General features: G+C 33.4%; 1 protein-coding gene and 1 non-coding gene across 3 annotated transcripts in view; both read left to right on the top strand.

Annotated features, from left to right (window-relative positions):
• The first annotated feature begins 31 nt into the window (after window positions 1-31).
• The window catches only part of LOC147387918 (vacuolar sorting protein 18-like), a 36,389-nt gene continuing 16,398 nt past the window's right edge, over window positions 32-20,022 (top strand). Inside the window, exons 1-8 of one of the 2 annotated variants that reach the window (XM_086421353.1) lie at window positions 32-584; window positions 3,714-3,898; window positions 4,325-4,552; window positions 7,338-7,493; window positions 7,818-7,889; window positions 8,155-8,272; window positions 8,655-8,711; window positions 8,793-9,059. In XM_086421353.1, coding sequence (XP_086277479.1) covers window positions 3,857-3,898; window positions 4,325-4,552; window positions 7,338-7,493; window positions 7,818-7,889; window positions 8,155-8,211 — 555 coding nt within the window. In that variant the 5' untranslated portion in view covers window positions 32-584; window positions 3,714-3,856 and the 3' untranslated portion in view covers window positions 8,212-8,272; window positions 8,655-8,711; window positions 8,793-9,059. Of the gene's footprint in view, window positions 585-3,713; window positions 3,899-4,324; window positions 4,553-7,337; window positions 7,494-7,817; window positions 7,890-8,154; window positions 8,273-8,654; window positions 8,712-8,792; window positions 9,060-20,022 lie in introns of those variants that run through there. The other variant, XM_086421354.1, reaches the window with a different exon arrangement.
• LOC147387919 (small nucleolar RNA R71) lies at window positions 14,199-14,305 on the top strand. Its single transcript, XR_015171629.1, has one exon. It is a non-coding gene; the product is annotated as a small nucleolar RNA R71 (small nucleolar RNA).

Below are 20,022 nucleotides of genomic sequence, written 5' to 3' on the forward strand. Positions count from 1 at the left end.
CTTGGCCCGTTGAATTTTAAAATCCAAAATCCGCGGCCCGTGGACCACGTTTCCAACTCTTGGTCGATCACTCACTCTCTCTCTCTCTCTCTCACTGTTTCTCTTTCTCTCTGCCTCTCTCATCGATCGATCGACCTCTCACGGTCTCTCTCTCTCACAGTCATTGATCGATTGATCGATCTTTCACACTCCATCACTTTCTCACAGTGGCTTTCTCGATTGATCGACTTCGTTTTTTCATTCACTCTCTCGATGTACTTCGCATGACTTGCAAGGAATCTGGAGTAAAAGCTCAGACGAGAGAGAGAGAGAGGCCATGAAGAAAAAAGGGGGCTCAAATTCTCAAGCTTTCTCTCCCTTCTCCAAACGCGGTTTCCTTCGCTAAATTTCTGTAAATCTCTCTGTGTTTCTATCTCTCCTGATTAGTTTTTCTAGATTTCTAGGGTTTTATTTGGATGATCTTCGTTGATGCTTAGTTATGATTGAGAATTCTTTACGGGACTCAGAGTGATACCTTTAAGGATGGAGATCTACTTGTCAACAAGGACGGTGTTCAAATTGTTCCTCAAAAAGAAGACGAAGTGGTAAGATGTAAATTCAAATTGAAACAAATCGCTTAGTTTTTCATGATTTTATGGTCACTTTTGCATTTCTTCTGGTTATTCTAGCACTCTATGTGAAGAATTTTTAAAAATGTTGCTTTTTTTTTTTTGTGCTACAAAATCGGTTTTATTTTGTATGAATTTGATAAACATTCTTAGATCTAATTTATGATGATGGAGAAAGTGTGAAACAGTCTCAATTCCTCAATTTTGGGTTACATATAGTTTAGATTATAGTCAAGCTTGAGATTGGAAGTAAATTTGTTCTAACTTGTCTACAAGGCTTAAAATCTCGATCTGGTTGGGCATCTTGCTGATATGGTTGATGAGCAATCCAAACACATTTTACAACATCTCGTCATGGAAAGATACGGACCTTCTCACGTGTTGGCCGTCAATCGGGTATTCTTTTAGAGGCACAAGGAGACTTCTGTGGAGCATTACACCATTCGCAATTTGTTGGGGGGTGTGGCTGGAGAGGAATAGACGCATCTTTGAAGGGAAACAAATGGATTGCACAGAGATGTTTGTATCTATTTTGGGTCTTTTGTTTTGTTGGTCTAAAGTTTATAAGGAGTTTAGGGGACTGTTTTTCGAGGACTTTCTTTACAATTGGGAGGGGATTCATTGTATTTCTCGTGAGTAGTTCCTTATGTAAGGTTTTGCTAGGTTGGTCATCTCGACCGGTCTAGCCTTATTTTTATGAATATAATGATACTTATCAAAAAAAAATTACTTAAATTAAGGGAATTCATGCCCCTGTATTGTCTTGGAACTTTAACTGAACAAGACGTCTCCACCATATTTTATAGTCCAAGCTCGTCTATCAGAGCCAACTACAATATTTACTTGGAATTGAAGGTCATCTATGGGTTGGATAGAGGTTCTTTGTGTAGAAGTTTGTCTTGAATCTTTTTGAAAAAAATTAATATATCAAGTCGTTATATAGTAGGCGAATATGCTTGATATGCTGACCTCTAGATTAAAAGTATATTGAGATTTCATTTTTTCCTTAATACTTGTGTTGACTCATCATTAGAGGTTTGACTTACTTTACCCTCTGTTCAATTAAAACATTTTCGATAAAGTGGGGAAAAAATTCACTGTTTATAAAATAGAACATTTTTTTAAATTGGTTTACTGAAATTAAAACCGGGAAAGTACTTACTGTTTTATAGAGTAGGGATTTTTTTTCCCACTTTAATGAAAATATTTTAATTGCAAAAATGGTAATTTACCTTCTTCGAAATTTAAATGAATATTGTACTGTTTTCGGAATTTTTCATTTTTTGTCCACCTTGGGAATTTTCCCTTTAAACTAATTCTTCGTCACAAGTTTGATCCTACATGTTTGTCTTGGGCTACTATGTTTCATTCCAAACACCATGACTTCCCCAAGAAAGAGAACTCATGGGATTGGAATATACCCCAGTTAAAGCAAAAGTATAGATCCATGGATGGCTACTCTCCCATTTTTGAGACTGATCTGCAGGTTTTTTGGAGGTTGATATGCAAACACACTGCTTATTTTGGTATTAAACTGTTATTCACTTATTCTTGATCCAAGTTCTCATGTCATAATTAAACTTATAGGAATTTCTTGGGAAAAAGTTGGTGTTGAAAATAATGAGGTAATATATGTCACATCTGAAGAACAATTTGTTGGCATATTAAGGAAGTGTCTTTCCATGGAGAGATTTTTGTTTATTAAACAAGATCTTAGCTAAGATCAAACCAAGTGTTTTAGCTTGATGAAATTGGTAGACATCGTATAGGAGTACTAATATTTTTAGTCATGCTTTCTATTGTTTTTGTAAATCAGGAGCAAACAGGTTTTATGAATACTTAGTTGAATAGTTAACTTTTGATAGGCCTCCATAACTTTTGCAACTGGTTCCGTTTCAATTAATATTTCTTCTTTTTTGCATTGTTTCTACTAATTTTTGTATCAGTTATCAGTTATTTTGCAGTATAATTTTGAACACAGTTATAGGAAATTAACTATTAAAGTATTAATTAAAGCTATGATCTAGAGAAAATTGGATAACTGATTTTAGTCCCTTAAGTAATGGCAAACAAATGAAGTGTGATAGCTTGATGTTTTGTTATTTATGTTTCTATTTGAGATGAGATAAACTTTGATCATACATATACCTTAGGGATGCTCAACGTACCTGTACTCGTCAAAGCTGGAATTCACAACTTCCATCCATGCTAGCATCTTGAGGTCTCATGATTGATTCACTACTCCCTCACAAAGTCCCTTAATGCATATTCTCATTGTCTGTTATCTTTAACTGATAATGTTACTTTTGGTACCACCCGAGTGGTAGAGCAGTGGTTCAAGGATTTGGGTGTGTTCCTCATTAAAAGAGCACATGAATTCCTAGATAAGTTCTTGTAAGTTATTTTTTTGGCCAATATTACAGATTTGCTAAATTATTGGGCTTTTTTCACATAGTGAGTAATTTCTAGATACTTATAAATTACTTTTATCTCTGTCTTGTAAAACACAGAAAATTTAGATATGGACCATTAAATCCATAATTAATAAAAAAAAGGAAGTACAAACTAAGGGAAAGTCGATTTAATTGGTTTGGTCATTGCAACCAAGCCCGATAACAGCTCAATTAGATAGAACATGTAGATTGAATGTTCTAAAAGAGCGAGTCAAAGACTAGAAAGGATGATTTTTGATTGACTGAGCAACATATTTAAACACGTTTGAATTGAAGTATGAAACAAGGAAAACATTAGATGCAAGAGCATCCAGGGAGATGGAAGCATTTATGCCTTAGAGCATCAGAGAGTGCCCCCGAGGTTTGAAGTTTGAATTTGAGAAAATAATGCTTCCATCTTAGGGTTCTTGGCTGTTACCATATAATGAACATCATGATATATATCTTCTCATATTGTATAATATCTGATTATTTTTTCCAATATGCTACCTTTTACAAGAATGGATGACATTGTTAGCCTTTAACACAGCTGTTGTGTGCTGCAACTTCAGAATGTAGGATCTGTCTATATATGTGCTTCTCTTTATCACTGATAAACTTGTAATGCTTATAAGGTTTCTCATGTTTCTTTATCTTGTGAGGTTACAATCAGGAGGATGATAGTGCACTCCTGTGTTTCCTACAATGCAAGTTTGGCAAAGGGCAAGCAAATGGTCCAGAGTTCTTTTATGATCCCAAGTATGCATTGCGCCTTTGCCTCAAGGAAAAGCGGATGCGTGTGTCCACATATATAGCATGATGTCCATGCATGAAGAGGTTGTTGCTCTTGCCCTTCAGGTGATAGTCATAATGCTTTTGAAATTGGTCACTTTTTTCCTCACCATGTCTATTGTTCCATTTAATGTTTTACTTTTGTTTCTTGTGTAACTTACGTAAACTAAAACTAGTGTTAAGTACCACCACCTCCACCATTTGTCCCAAATATTGGGGTCCAAGTGAAGTGATTTGAGACATCATTGGTACGTACTATTTTAGCAAAAATGGGGGATCTGGGATATGTGGAGGTTTTAGTTTTTCATATTTTGTACCTCATGCTCAAAACAAATTTTTTTTGGAACCAAGGTATCTGAGCCTCTTAGAGATGTACCACCCAATTGTCTCATATATTAAAATTCTCCGGCATGCTCTTTTTAATAGACATTATTATAGTGCTTAATTTGTTGCGTATATATAGATCTTCCAGAAGGCTTATTTGTGCACTAGGTAGACTTGGAGCTTGCTATGGCTGAAGCCGATAAGGCTGAAAATGATGAAGACTTGAGGAAGAAACTCTGGCTAATGGTAGCAAAGCATGTCATTGAGCAGGAAAAGGGAGCTAAAAGAGATAATATACGAGGAGCAATAGCATTTCTTAAAGAGACTGATGGCTTATTAAAGATTGAGGACATTTTACCATTTTTTTCAGACTTCGCTCTGATTGATGATTTCAAGGTAATAAAATTAGTTTTCAAGCATTGTAATTTGCATTAAATATTTGACATATTTAATTTTTTAACCGATAATTTATGTAATACCTTGGAATAAACTGTAAAAGGTTTGTTTTGTTTGCAATTTTTGTGCAGACAATCTTCTTTGACACAAAAATAATTTTTTTAAAAGAAAAGTTTTCTTTAAGTAGTAATTATCATTAAAAAAAAGTTCTTCAGGGGAAAAAGCATGTTTATTAAAATAAAAAACAATTCTTTTTCTTTCCGAGAGAGACAATGCTTATTTTGCTGTGACTTTGAGGGACTGAAGAATGAAACTCTACTCCCAGCCTTCCCGGCTTCTCACTCTTTCCAATCTATGTTTTAGGTCCAGAGAAGAAGTAATTGCTGATGATGTTCTAATTTTTTCTAACAATGATGAATCATCAGTAAAGTCTATTCGAGATATTCTGAACTCTTTTTACAACGTTTCTGGTCTCCAAGTTAATGAAGCAAAGAGTCAGATTTTTTTCAGTGAGTCATGTAAAAATCAAAATATTATTCTTGATTCTCTTGGATTCTCTAAGGGAAGTCTTCCTATTAAATATTTGGGTCTCCCTTTATTTTCTTCAAGACTATCTCATATGCTATGTCAACCTTTGATTGATAGAGTATCTAAAAGGGTTGAGGGGTAGAGAGCAAATCTATTGTCGTATGCGGGTAGACTTGAACTAATCAAATCTGTTTTATCTAATTTTCAAGTCTATTGGTCGGCGTCTTTCAATATTCCGATGAGTGTTTTGAATAAGATTGAAAACATTCTAACTAATTTTTTGTGGAGTGGTCCATCCCTTGTGCGTTCTATTCATCCGATTAGTTGGGTTAGAGTTTGCAAAGCTTATGGGAAAGGAGGACTTGGCATTCGACGTCTAAGGGATATAAATAAAATTGGTATGGCAAAATTGTATTAGAGAATGGTGGAAAACAATTCCTTTTGGGCGGAGTGGATGAGGAAGAGATATGTGGGGGATGCCGATATTTGGGGATGCCAACCTCCAAACAATGCTTCTTGGGCATGGAGAGGCATCTTAAATGAGAGAAAATTTGTTAGAAAGCATGTTCGATTTCTAGTTGGAGATGGGAAAGACACATACATTTGGAAAGATCCTTGGTTACAAGAAGGGAACATTATTTCTAGATTTGGAAATAGAGTGATAAATCAATTTGATAGTCATTCAAGTGCAGTTATTCGAGACTTTATTGTGGACAGAAGGTGGGTGTTTCCAAGACCATACAATGATCGTATGCAAACAATTATTGATCTTATTTCAGCAAAACCAATTCCTAAAATGTTGATGAGGGATAGAATAGTTTGGAACCTAACATCAAACGGCCAATTTACTTCGAAATCGGCTCACGAAGCGCTATGTGAAAGGCAAGAGTCAGTGGGCTGGAAGAAAATTATTTGGAATAATTATATTCCAAGATTTTCCTTTATTGTGTGGTTAGCGGTTCAGAAGAAGCTATCTACAGTGGAAAATTTGAACAAGAGGGGTTTCAAATGGGTGTCTCAATGTGCCTTGTGTTATAACCATCAAGAGACAAATGACCACTTGTTCTTTCGTTGTCCATATACTCGATGGATTTGGACTCAATGTTTGAAGAAGTTTGGAATTTTAAGAGCAGGAATGGGATCAATAGAGGATGAACTACAGGTGATTAAGAGTGTGCAAATTCAGTATAAACAAATTATGCAAATGCTTCATGCATCCTTTTGTGCCGTGGTTTACTTTTGTTGGAAGGAAAGAAATCAAAGAATTTTTGAAGACATTAAGAAATCAAAAGAAGCTGTATTAACACAAGTTGGCGAGGCAATAAAAATTCGGTTTGATGGTTTATCAATTGAGGACAGATTCATGCATACTTATATGCAGATTTTAAACAATTGGAGTTGTTGTTATTCCATTGTTAAATCAATTACAAAACAGATATATTGGTCAAAACCAGAGGAGAATGTTGTGAAGATAAACACAGATGGAACTCGATCTTTGCAGGGGTCAGGATTTGGATTTATTGGAAGAAATAGCGTTGGGTCAATGCTTTTTGCAGGCTGGAGTAATATTGCAGCAGATGATATTATTCAAATTGAACTTCAAGCAATACTAGAGGCGATGAAGTTTGCTAGATCAAGGGGATTGAATCGACTTCTAATTTCTTCAGATTCATTATATTCAATCAAATGCATAAAAAAAGAAATCATTCCATCATGGAAATATGATGAAAAGTTGCTAGAAATTGCAGAATAGAGATTTTTTTTTGCGGATTGTTTTTTTGAATTTGTTTGGAGAGAAACAAATCGGGCAGCGGATTTTTTAGCAAAACAGGGAACTGTTTCAAATGGTTTTTTCATTGATGAAGAAATGTGTAATGTTCCTCAAGAACTTTTAAGAATTATTGAGGAAGATTTAACTTGTATTTACACTCGACAGTAGTGTTTTCAGGGCGGGGTCCCTTTAACCCCAGCTTATCAATCAAAAAAAAGAAAAAAAGAAAGCATTTTTGCAGTAATGTTGATCGAAATAGATTTTTCTAGAAAATGGGATTTTCAGTACTTTTTATCAAATAAAATATTTTTAGAATAATTGCTATTTACTAACAGTCCCTTAAAATTGAGTAACTTTAGTCAATGCCACTTGAATCCCTTTTTCAGTTGCTAGGGGTCCAACTCTCAATATTATTTATCTTTCAATATATATATATATATATATATATATTAATTTAAATGTTGAATTTCTTCAATGCTCTTTTAGGAGGCAATTTGCTCATCGCTGGAGGACTGCAACAAACAAATTGAACAACTGAAAGAGGAGATGAATGATGCAACACATGGTGCAGACAACATAATGAATGATATTAGTGCTCTTGCTCAAAGATATGCTGTTATTGAATGTGATGAAAGTTGTGAGGTATTGATCTTAATAAATTATGTAGTTAATACTACTTGGTTTCAAAAATTTATATTTTGTAGTTCAATGGTAAACTAGAATGAAATCCAATTCTTTAGCATGGCTTGGTAGTGTTCCACCTAGTTACTCTGGAATTTATGTTCTATTGACATAAGATTTGTTTTAGCTGGCTCAGCTTAGACTCTCATTTGTGTAGAACTTTGGAATGGAGAAAGATGATACTTGTGTCAACCTACACAAGTGTTGTTTTCAAGGAGGTGTGTTTTTTTTTATTATCAAGTATCCTTTTTTCTTTTTCTCTTATACTTTTTCTTGTCGTTGCAGTATATCTCTCTGTTATTCATTGGGATGTTGGTCGTGATTTCTGTCCGGGGCTTCTTAACAAATCTAACGAAGGTAGACTTGGTTTTTCTGCTGCTTCATTGATTTTATTTATTTCTGTGAATTAGAAGAGTTTTCTTAAGATACAATACCCCTTTTTACTCCGTTTTTTAAAGATGGCTCATTCATCCAATTTGAAATATTAGAAAGAAGAATCACGGGGCAAAAATTATTTTTGAAAATTTACTTGATAAGAATTTTAAAAGAGTTTGTTCCCGTGAATTTGATTGTTCTATGTTTTACCTCACAATTATTGTTTATATGCATTTCTTCTTTGCAGTTTCCAGGGTTGGGAGTGGGTCCTCTACCAATGTTGTACTTTTTCTGTGTGAAATAATGGGAATGTATTTTGTATCTTCGATTCTATTGATAAGGAAAAGCTTGGCAAATGATTACAGGTAATCTTCCACATTTTTGTTATTTGTACATCCATGTGTATTATGATAAGTTCAATGATTTAGCTGGCATGATTTTAAAACCTGGGTTTTCGTATCTTCTTAGTACTCACCGAGACCTCTTCATGTATCGGACAAGTTAAAACACTTCCAAACCAATTCAAATCATGGCTTTCAATCACGATTTTTTGTCTTGTTCACGAATGATACATGGAAATGAAGTATAGAAATTTAGTTATACTGTGGGATTTAGTTATTTTTCTCAAAAATTTGCACTTGGATGGCATATATATAATCATGGTTTATGTGCAACTATTGAACTTCATTTTCTAGACAACCTAATTTTGATTTTTAGTTTTACTGAAATCCTTTGTTGTTCATGCAGAAGCTCTCACTCTTGGTTACAGAGGCATACATGGAAGCCCACCAGAAGAGTGTACAGGTAAGGATCTTTCCATCTTTTAGAGAAGACAATTTCTATGCCTCTTACTGAATTGGAAGTTTTGGTATCGGATTTTCTCAGGCCATGAATGAGAGGATGGGTAATCTTGCTCAAAGGCTACGACGTTATCTAATGCGGGCAACGAAGGTGGGCTTCAATTTTGTGTTCTAGTTGGATCACTTATATTGTGATCTTGTAGTTGTAAACTCAACAATTTAATCCATGGTTTTAACTAACAAAATAGAGATTCAAAACCTGTAATATTTGTTATTGTGTTAGTTTATTTCCTGAATAATTATGGGCCTACACAATTTTTTATTTTTATTTTGCTTTTAGTTTTTATGGTCGATATGGATGCCCATCATATTCTTGCTCTATGATTTTTCTTTTATTTTTTATTTTTCCGATTTTTTTAAATTATTATTTCGTTCATTGTGATTGGTGAATTAGAGGAACGTGCTATTGTTTGTTAAACCTCCAAATTCGACGATCGTACTCTATGAATTTTTTATTATTATTTTTTTTTAAGCCCATTCTCCAATAATTTGATAGTCCAAGGCCGTCAAAAAAAAAAATTCTACAAGAGAAAATTTGACGGGCATATTTGACAGGAAGGTCCGTCAAATTTCTCAAAATTTGACGGGCTAAGACCGTCAAGTACAGGTCTTTTTCACATAGTGCATCATTTCACCTTACTTTCAACTATTCTACTCCTTGGTGTTTTACATATTTTTACTCTACTTCTCTATCTTTTTCTGCTTGTAGAATTGGAATGTTGATGTTCTCTAGAGGCTGATTATTCTCTTCTATTTATTGTGTATTATGATTTGGAGTATTGATTGCATCTCGAGGGTGATTTTCCCTCGGACCATTATGTTGTGTTTGTAGAGTTGCATTCTCTTGGGCAAAAGTGCAACAGTTTCTTATTGCTCCTACATTTGGATTTGAACTCTTTGGAGTTTGTTTATCATATACAGATGTATCTGAAAAAAGCAAGAATTAATATAAAATTAAAATTAAAAACCTATTTTAGATGGGCAAGTAGTGTCATTCCACTGAGGATTGGGGGAATGATATTTCAGATTTTAGAAAACCAAAGGAAAAAGTGTGTGATTTTGGAAAAAAACTAAATTTTATTGAAAATAATTAAAACTAATTAAAATTAATAAATATTTGTAATTTAAGAAAATATAGAGATAATATATCTACAAAAATGACATAATGAAATTTAATCATAAAACTCAAGTTCTTGACAAATAAGTCAAATCAAGAATCCAACTAAGGATCTTGACTCTGAATATTTTTTATTAAAAACCCTTGTAAAATAAATCTAATTAACTGGCCAAAACTTTTTTACCTTAAAATATTGTACTGCCCAATAATCGTCTATCATACTAAGCATCAAATATAATGGATTGTTTCCAATAGTAATAGATCATGCAAACATGACAGTTAAGGAGAAATAATTGAAGAATACTTAGGATCCAAGGTTGTTGAAGAGAAATTTATTAAAAATTCTTAAAAATATATGCAAGAAAAAGAATATTAGAATTAAACCTAACTAATTTATATGACTACATCAACCTACGTAGAATAGGAGATTAGCCAAACATGATCATCGTTACACAATTAAAAAAAACAGACAAAAGTTCCATCTTTATTATTGATGAACTACTTGAAATCATTGAACAAAATTTCCTAGTCTTCCAAAATAAAATAATAAAAAAAAAAAAATCCTAAATCGAAAAGTCGAAGAAATAGATTAGAAGAGGAAAAGAAAAAATTGAAGAGAGAAAGAGAGAGAAGAAAACCTAAAAACTAGAGACTTAAGGTCATTTTATTGACAAAAATCAGGTTACTTTGGTCAATAAGTTTTAATCCCTTTTTTGGCTGAATTTGCTCTCTTTTGTAAAATAGAAATATGTTCCCTTCTCTATTAGAGTTCTAACCCTTCTGACCTTGCTCATTTCTAGTAATCGAATCAAAAGTTATGTCCAAAATAGTAAAATGTGATAGATTTGGAGTCTTTGACATGTCATGCATTTTTCACCAATTAAAAGTTCAATCTAATATTTATTTTCTTGAAATACAAATTTTTTCCCTTTTGGACCAATTTTGGAATCCCCTTGATCTCACCTATATCGATAAATGAGTCAAAACTTATGGGCAAAACGGTATGACATGACATGTTCAGAGTGAAATGAAAAAATCCCAACTCTAATTTATGGAGAAAGTTTGACTAGGACTTTGAGGTTCAACTTCATAAAGGAGAGTTGAACTCAATCTACTTAATACGGTCGAATTAACCAAAAATCTAACTTCAAATTTAATATCTTGTATGAGGTAGTGAGAGGTATGGATGTTCATTTTAATAGTTGTAAGAAACTTTGTCTGTGATATTCCAGTTTACTAACGTTTTTACCATTTACAATTTTTACCCTACTAAAACATAAATATATTTGCCACATTGGGCTCTTTTTTGACTTTTCATTTTTTTGATTTTTGTTTCTTTGACAATGAAATCATAGTTCATTAGACCTTATTTTCCTTAACACTATAGGGAAACGAAAGTTTCACTTTATTCTAATTAACCTAGACTCTCGGAACTAGTCAAATGTATAGTAAATTTTTCAAAGATGCAATTCTTTCAAAAATCCGTTAAGTGAATTATAATGAAAATACTTATACCTCAAGGCTCATTATTGAAATTAAATTTTTTTAAAAAGTTCTATTCATGTTTTATTTTGAAAAAACAAATAGCAATACAAATATATATATATATATATATATATATATATATATATATAAATCCTAAAGATGACGTTCACTATTTAAAGGAAATATCCCACACCCCAAACCTAAATGATGCATTGTCCTTAATGTATGCATGATATACAATAGAATGTAAACTAAGGACAAAATTAAAATTTCTTACCATTTTACGGGAAGGAGAACCTGAAAAACTAAGAAAAGACAGGGTTGCCTCCTAGTAACGTTAAGTTTAATATCTTTAGCTAGACAAAAGGGGGAGAGGGTAACTAAACCTGATAATTAGGGTCCTCCAAGGGGCCTTGTGGGTGAAAAATATGAATTATGAAATGTTTGGTTTATCTGGTGTAAGCTTCTAAGGGAATATATGGAATCTAGTGTCATACTGTAACACTTTCTTACCCGAGTGGAACTCTTTGTGTAATATGAGTTTATTGTGCACCATCTTCATTCTCTCCTTATATCTCATGAAGCTATCGTGAGTATCATTCTCGGTCTCCTCTAATTCATTGAGTTGGAGTTTCCCATGTTCTCCTATCTTACCAAGATCAAAATTAAGGTGTTTGATCGTCCATTAAGCTCTATGCTCTAACTTAACAGGCAAATGATAGTCTTTTCTCAACATTGTCAGAAAGTTACCTTCATATTCGGTATTTAGACCAGATGATATAATCATAGGCAAAGTTTTAGAATCATCAAGGTAACGATAAGATAGCATGTTTAAAAGAGTTTTGAACTCCAACTTCGAGGGACTCAATAGTTGATGGAATTGACACGTTAGTAGAGACAAGAAGTGGTTCTACCTTGGGTTTCCATTTCTCAAAGTCTAGAGGAGGTGCATAAGCTAACAGTGCATTGACATCTTTGATAAACTTATCAATGTCAAAACCCATTCCAAAATGTGTTAGACAACCCTTTAGGGCATTAAAGAGGTAGACGTTTTGAATGGATTCACAAACAGAGTTGTCGACCATGTGGACTCTTTCAAAGTCATCTAAATTGTGAGTCTTCAAATTATTACAGAAGATGTTTAGAATGACTTCTATGTTTCTGAATGCTAGTGCCATAACCCCATTCCTACAATAATGTCAACTTCATAAGTAGCTAAGAAAGAACAATCTAAGATCGCGGGGGCATGATGATCAGGATTGACAACTGCTTGGTGTCTAATACTACGAAGTCTACTAGGAAATAAAACTTGTTGACCTTAATGATCACATCTTCCACTATTCCCTTCAGGATCTTCATTGATCAGTCAACGAGAGTAAAGATGATCTTTGTTGGTTTCAACTCCCCCAAACCTAGTTGTTTGTATAGTGCTTATGGAGAGAGATTCACATTGGCTCCTAAATCTACAAGACACTTCTCAACCACAGTATCACAAATAGTGATTGGGATTGTGGGACAACATAGGTCTTTATACTTTAGTGCAATTGTCTATTAAATGAGAGCTGAGGCTTAGGCTGCCATAATGGCTTCCCGAGGAAATGTTATTTTCTTCTTCATGATTGAGAAATCTTTCAAGAAATTTAGCACAATAGGGTATTTTCCTGATAGCATCAAGGAGAGGGATGTTTATCTGGACGTTCTTGCAAATATCCAAGATTTTCCCAAATTGTTTACCCTTCCTATTGTCTTAGAAATGTTGAGGGAATGGTGCCTTAGACATATAAGTTGAAGATAGTGGGTCACTAAAAGGCCTTTGCTCTTTTTTTTCTTTTTTAGGGGCTTTAGGTCCCTTAGGTTTTGTGGGTTCACGGACTTTCTCTTCACAATTTTTTATACGAAGAGGTTGTCTACTTATGAATGGCCTGGATGATTTCATAGCTAGAACCTAAATTGGTATCTACATCATACCGACCCAGGGTGCATTTTTCTTTGAAGCTTGGTCTCTTGGGTTGGGTAATGTTCACTAGGAAATTGGTTCATTTCTCTTTCTGCCACAATTTGTGCTAACTATCTCACTTGGTCTCTAACTTAGCCATGGCCTGGTCTATTGCTGCATGAATTTCATCAGCATGGTTTTTAGAGAAGAATTTTGTCAGGGAGTTTAGTCTCCATAGTTGGAAATATTATTAGGAATAAAAGAACAATATTGGTTGGACTGTTGAGATTCATACAACTGTTGAGAAGGGATGGGTTGGTGGAGGGGGAAGGAATTCCTATGGAAACCCAAAGGACCACATTGAGGGCTAGGATCATTCTGACAATGTGAGAAGTTTGGATGATACCAAGTGTCAGGGTGGTATGTCTAACTATACAAGTTTAGTGTAAGTTTCATATTGGTACTGTAAGAATTGATGATATTGGCATGTTTGGCCTTGATTATCGTGAGATGTGGACAATACTCAACCATTTGTTTAGAGCTTTCGCAATATATACACGTGGTCTGAAATTCACTCCCTACGTTCACATGGTGTTTAGATCTTGATAAGGGGCTCTAGAGGAAGGGGACACTAAAAGAGTGTCTATTTTATGAACTAAACGGTGAACCTCGCTCCCAAGAGTGTCCATGATTCTGGATTAGTATTAATCTCCTAAACACTTGGCTTCCGAGCTCTTGAATCCTATCTATTTTATTCGATTAAATCTACCAAGATACTGTAGGCCTGAGAACAAGTTTGTTCTAAAAAATTCCCCTTATGCATATATTCAATAAGGGCTTTAGTAGCTGTTGGTAATCCCTTGTAAAAAGTATGTAGTAGCTGCATTTTATCCAAACCATGATGTGAGCACTTAATTTGTAAATCTTTGAACCTTTCTCAAGCTTAGGCAAAGTTCTCATCAGATTTACCCTTGAAACTAGTAATGGCTTCCCTAATTTTTATGTTTTTCCTATAAGGCAGTATTTTTCCATGAACCTATTGGAAAGTTCATCTAAGAAGTAGATTTATTCTAGAGTTAATGAGTTGAACCATGCGTCTGCATGATTCTCTAAGGAGAATGGGAACAAAATCAGCTTAACACTCTCGTCATCCATGTTCTTTTTCTTAAAGGTTTCGTATATTATCAAAACTTGTTGAGATGTGTGTAAGGTTGTTTACTCTCAAACCCATACAATTTGGGTAACATGTTAATGGTTGTAGGACTGATTTCAAACTTGTTTGCCTCAATGTGAGGCGGAACTATACAGGACGAGAGGTGAGCAAAAAAGGTAACAAGTAGCTTCTGCATGGTTTTCTCCCTAATTACAAGAACACCATTTTTTTGAGCCATCTCTACCTCTAGTATAGTGAAAATGTCTATGGAATGACAGACACATGAAAGTGTCCTCTCAATCGTAGGATCAAGCGAAAAAAATTTAGATTTTATACTATGTCTACATAGTATGTATTGACACACAAAAAAAAACACATAACCTAAAAGCTAATGAGATTTTAGTAACTAGACTGCTCTTAACTAGGTGAAATTGTACAACAAGCCTTCCAATCAGATTTCTAACACCAAAACCAGCCTGGGATAGTTTAGTTAATTAGGGGAAATGGTGGTGCTAAAAGCACGCTTACAATTTTCATTATTGGCGTCGAGGCTAGACATTGATTAACTATCAAGAAAACTATTAGGTCGACTCGTAACCGAACTTCTCCTAATGAACATGAAGGCATGATCTTTATTTATGTAAATTTTAATTAAAGTCGTTGAGTAGTGCTTGCAAATTTCTATTAAACCTAAAGGGGAAGAGTTGGTGATAAAATCCAACCCCTATCTTATCGTGTCTCCACGTTGTAAGGGTGCCCTTTAATCTAAAGATAACAGTGCACCCAATATATACATTTGATAATCAGTGAAAGACAATACACTAACCTATTAACAAGTAGGTGTGGGTGTCAAAAGATACTTACCTCCCATTTTAGACAGAGGATGCCATATGGAATTGATTCGAACCACCGACACCAATTACAATGTACAAATCCAAGGGATTGATACCGTTGCGTTCCATTGTCACTATGTCCTTAATTCTATTACAATCCAGGCCTTTCTGAATAATAAAAAATAAATAATGAGTAAAAAAAGGTTTTGCTAAAAAATTTAAACATAAATTAATCATAATTTTTTTCTATATTGGTCTTGAAGAAAATTTGATCTTCTTCTTCATTCTGCCTTTAAGAATCATCTCCTCCAAGAGAATAGAAATATTTAGAACTTAAAATAAAAACTAAATTAAAATAATTAAAAAAAAACTAAAATAAAGAAAGAAAAAGAAAAAAACTAAGAAAATTAAAAATGTTCCCTAATTTTCTTCGATCCGAAAAATTAATTATGTCAATCTTGAACAACGGACAAAAATAAGAATAAATATACAATTCAAATTAAAAACCTACTATAGATTGGAAAGTAGAGTCGTTCTACTACAGATTGGAGACTAATATTTTAGATTTTAGAAAATAAAATGATGTGATTTTGGAGAAAAACTAAATTTTATAAAATAATTAAAACTAATTAAAATTAAGAAAGACTTTCAATTTAAGAAAACTTAGGCAGTGTAAATCCACCAAAATAACCTAATTAAATTTAATCTTAATATTCAAGTTCTTGAAATATAACTCAAATCAAGAATCCAACTAAAGATCTTGATTCAGAATATTCTTCATTAAAACCCTTGTAAAATAAATCTAATTAACTGGCCAAATTTTTTTCCCTCAAAATTTTTATTACCTTAGTGATCATCATAACGAGCATCTGATGTAATGGATTTTTTCTACAATAAAGTATCACGCCAAACATGACGGATGAGGTGAAATAGTTGAAGAATACTTAGGATCCAAGGTTGTTGGAGAAAAGTTAATTTAGTCCTTTAAAAATATATACAAGAACAAAAATATAGAATTAAATCTAACTAATTTAGTAAGAATTTATCAATCTTCCTAGAATGGGAGATTAGCTAAACATTATCATGGAGATAGAATAAAAAAGTAAACAAAATATTTATCTTTATTATTGATGAACTCATTAAAATCCTTGAACGAAAACTCCATTGTCTTTCAAAATTACCAAAAAAACATAAAAATTAAACCTAAATCTATACGATGAAGAAAGAGATTGGAAGATGAGAAGAGAGATCGAAGACAAAGAAAAAAAGAGAAGAGAACCCAAAAACTAGATAGTTAAGATTTTTTATAGACAAAAATAAGATTTGATTTGACAAGAAGCTTTTGGCATTTTTTTGTTTGAATAGAGTCTCCTCATGAAATAGAAATATGTTCTACTTTGAATTAGGTTCTAACCCCACTAACTTTCTTCCATTTTACTAATTTAGTCAAAAGTTATGTTAAAAATGGTAAATCGCGACAGATTTGGAGTCTTTGACTTGTCACGTGTTATTACCAATTAAAAGTCAAAATTTACATTTATTCATAAAATACGGATTTATTTTCCTTTAGATCAATTTTCTAATCCCTAGATCTTACCTTATTTCAATAAGGAAGTTGAAATTTATGGGTAAATTCAATCCATTTAGGACCATCAAATCTCTTGGACTGTGCCTTGACTTTGAATTTTGACTTTGGTATTTGATTTTGATAGTTTTCCACTATTTGATTCTTTAATTTGTATTTATTTTTTTTGGAAGAAATTGATATATAATTAAATCCTCGAAATCTATGAAAATACATGCAATTTTGTTAATAAAATGTAACTTATGATGAATTAACTATTATGCATGATTTCATGAAAAATTCATAGTTCTAGTTTAGAAAATAGGGTTAACTTCTCTTTAAAATAATGAGATAATACACACTTTTAAATACTTAACAATGTATTCCTAAAAAGTTTGGAGGACCTCTGGTTGATTTTGAGGTTGGTTAAAAGGACTAACCATAGGAAGTTGTGAGAAAGAAAGTGATAGGCTTCTTGAGTATTGTTTTACTTGTGTAAGTTCACTTAAGAAAGATGTCTTGCCAATTTGACTTCAGCTAAAAAGATAGTTACCTAGTTAGGGACTACGATTCATTTTTGTTAAGAGTGTTGCTATGCAAAATAAGTATCTAGATTGATTATGCATAGTGTGTGCTAAGTAAGTGTTGTGAATTTCCTTGAAGGAAAAGTTAGTGAGGAGAGGCAAAGGGTCCAAACAATTTAAGGCATTTGATGGTGAAGAAAAACATGTTTTTTAGGATGGAGGATAATGAAGAAGAAGGCTTTTAGTTGGTGGGATCTTGGGTTTGTTCTTCGTTATGCCAAAGATGGTGCCAAAACGTGTGGGATTTTTTGAATTTACACTCCTCGAAATAAGTGGAATAATTGATAATAAATTTTTTCATGAGATATGTTTACAATAAATGATTAACTCCTCATTAAGATACAAATTATAATAATGAATAACTCTGGCCATCATCTCTGATTAAACTTGTAAGTTTCGATCGTTTTCTTTGATAAATCTTCTAAGTCTCCAGTCTTAGTCTTGTGTCACTTTATCTTGAAAAGACACTAATGGTGTATCGGCCAAGGAGTCTACGATGATCAAGTTATATCGCAGTTAAACTGTCGAGTAAAAAAGAAGATAACAAGTGTTGAAAAGTTTTGTATGGCTTGTGCTTTATGCCTTGAGTGGGAGAAGTTTCCCTACTAATAAATTAGACTCATTGAAGGAGGTAGCAAACTCAGTTGTAACTTCTCTTCCATGTTGTCCAACATTTATGGAAATTAATACCCATGGTGAATTGATGATAACAAAGACCTACTCCTCATAGTTTTTGTAAATTAAATAAGGAGTGACCTTAAATGTATAACCGTTTTGACTCGATAGCTACTCACTTCTCAAGTTGACTCACTCAAGTTATGCAACTGTGATTTTTTCAGGCACTATGTGTAATTTGTGTTACTTAGGTAGCTTAACATAAGAGTGCTTCTTTAATTTTAGCGTGAGTTACTCCTTCGCTTGATCGGTGTATCACCTAGTGTCAAGGGACTTGTTGTCTGCATCTCTCATAATCGAACATCATAGTAAAGGGGCTTATTGATTGAACGCTATAGTGAAGGGGCTTATTAGCAAATCTTATGGTGAAGGGGCTCATTGGTCGAACCTTACAGAATGAAGAGTGTTAAAAGGAAGAGTCAGCCTAGGTCGCTGTACTACCTATTGTGGGTCACGTTGGACTGAGGGGTAGGCCTAGTTGGCTGAACCACCTATTGTGGATATTGTTGGATTGAGGAATTGATCTAGTTGGCTGAACCATCATGTTGGATTGTAGTTCCGCTCTAGGGCCTACCCATTAAATACTTGATCCTATTTGCATTGATTTGGGTCGAATCAGGTTGAACCAGATCCCAATGTCTTGATTTAGTAACTTTACTAATTCCGAAGGAAGTGATTTTTTTGGTTCCTATAGTTCTCATCAAATTCAAATTCATCATGGGATCTCATTCAATAATTAATGTCTATAAAGTAATTTGACTTGTCTTATAGATGCTAAATCTAAAATGTGAAACACCATAATCATGAATATTATGTTCAACTCTTATCCTACAAGTTTGGCAAATGGCATTATCAAATGGGAGCAGAGAAGCTCCAATAATAAAATATTTATGATAAATAATCCATCTCATCTAAGAAGCAGGAATCATTGCATTTCTAAACTATTTTTATGTGGACGATTATTATTCTTGAGTTATTTGCAATAAAAGAGGCATTGAATTATGCAGAGAAAGGGAGTTGTCGAGAATCCAGATTTGTTCAGACCCATCCGCCCATGGTGGTGGTGATGATGACAGTGATCGTGATAATAATGATGATGATGATGGTGAGAGGTTTGATGTATTTTTCACTACTTCATAGGAGAAGACCAAGGTCAATAGTGGCATATCATCATTTGAGAGAATACAAGGAGTTTTCCCCGAATATTAAAAAAATAAAATAAAATAGAGAGGCATATATCCATTTTGAAAAACATAAAGAAGGGAGCAGAAGATTCCAAATTTTGAAGGGGGAATAAATAATTGCCTAAGGATTGTTTACTTGGAATATGTTAGCTTCTACTGAACGTTTCAAAACGTGTCTCAAAATTATCAATGTTCAAATAAATTACGAAAAAAAGATAAGAGTCGTGATGAATGCACGTGTTCTGTACGTGGTTGATGTGGCAAGGGCTCAGAACCATAGATCGTTGTTCTGTACCTTTGCAACATCAGCCGTGTATAGATCGCGTAAGATTTACCCTTTGCATTCATCATTATTAATAAAAAAAGATGAAGATTATTCTCACAACATTTAAGTTTAAAAGTTCTAAACACTCAACGTGGGATTCTTTTTTGAATAAAATTTTCATTGAAAATTTTAATATTTTAGATTACATATTGCAAATGACCTACTTAAAGTTTCACTTATAAATAACAATATTTTGAATATTTAAATATTGTAAAACCCAACTTGCCAGAACTATATAAGTGGTAGTTCCTTAGTTCAAGACGGATTATAGTAGTAAGGAAAATGCTAAAGTAACGTTGAAATTGACATCATTTGGGCATTGCTGGCAGAGATTTATCTATAGAACCATAGATGCTTTTCATCGAGATATGAATGAGAAGCATCTATGGTTCTGTGCAC

This window comes from Akebia trifoliata, chromosome 13 (assembly GCF_017979445.1).
Source record: "Akebia trifoliata isolate Shusen 1 chromosome 13, ASM1797944v1, whole genome shotgun sequence".
NCBI lineage: Eukaryota > Viridiplantae > Streptophyta > Magnoliopsida > Ranunculales > Lardizabalaceae > Akebia > Akebia trifoliata.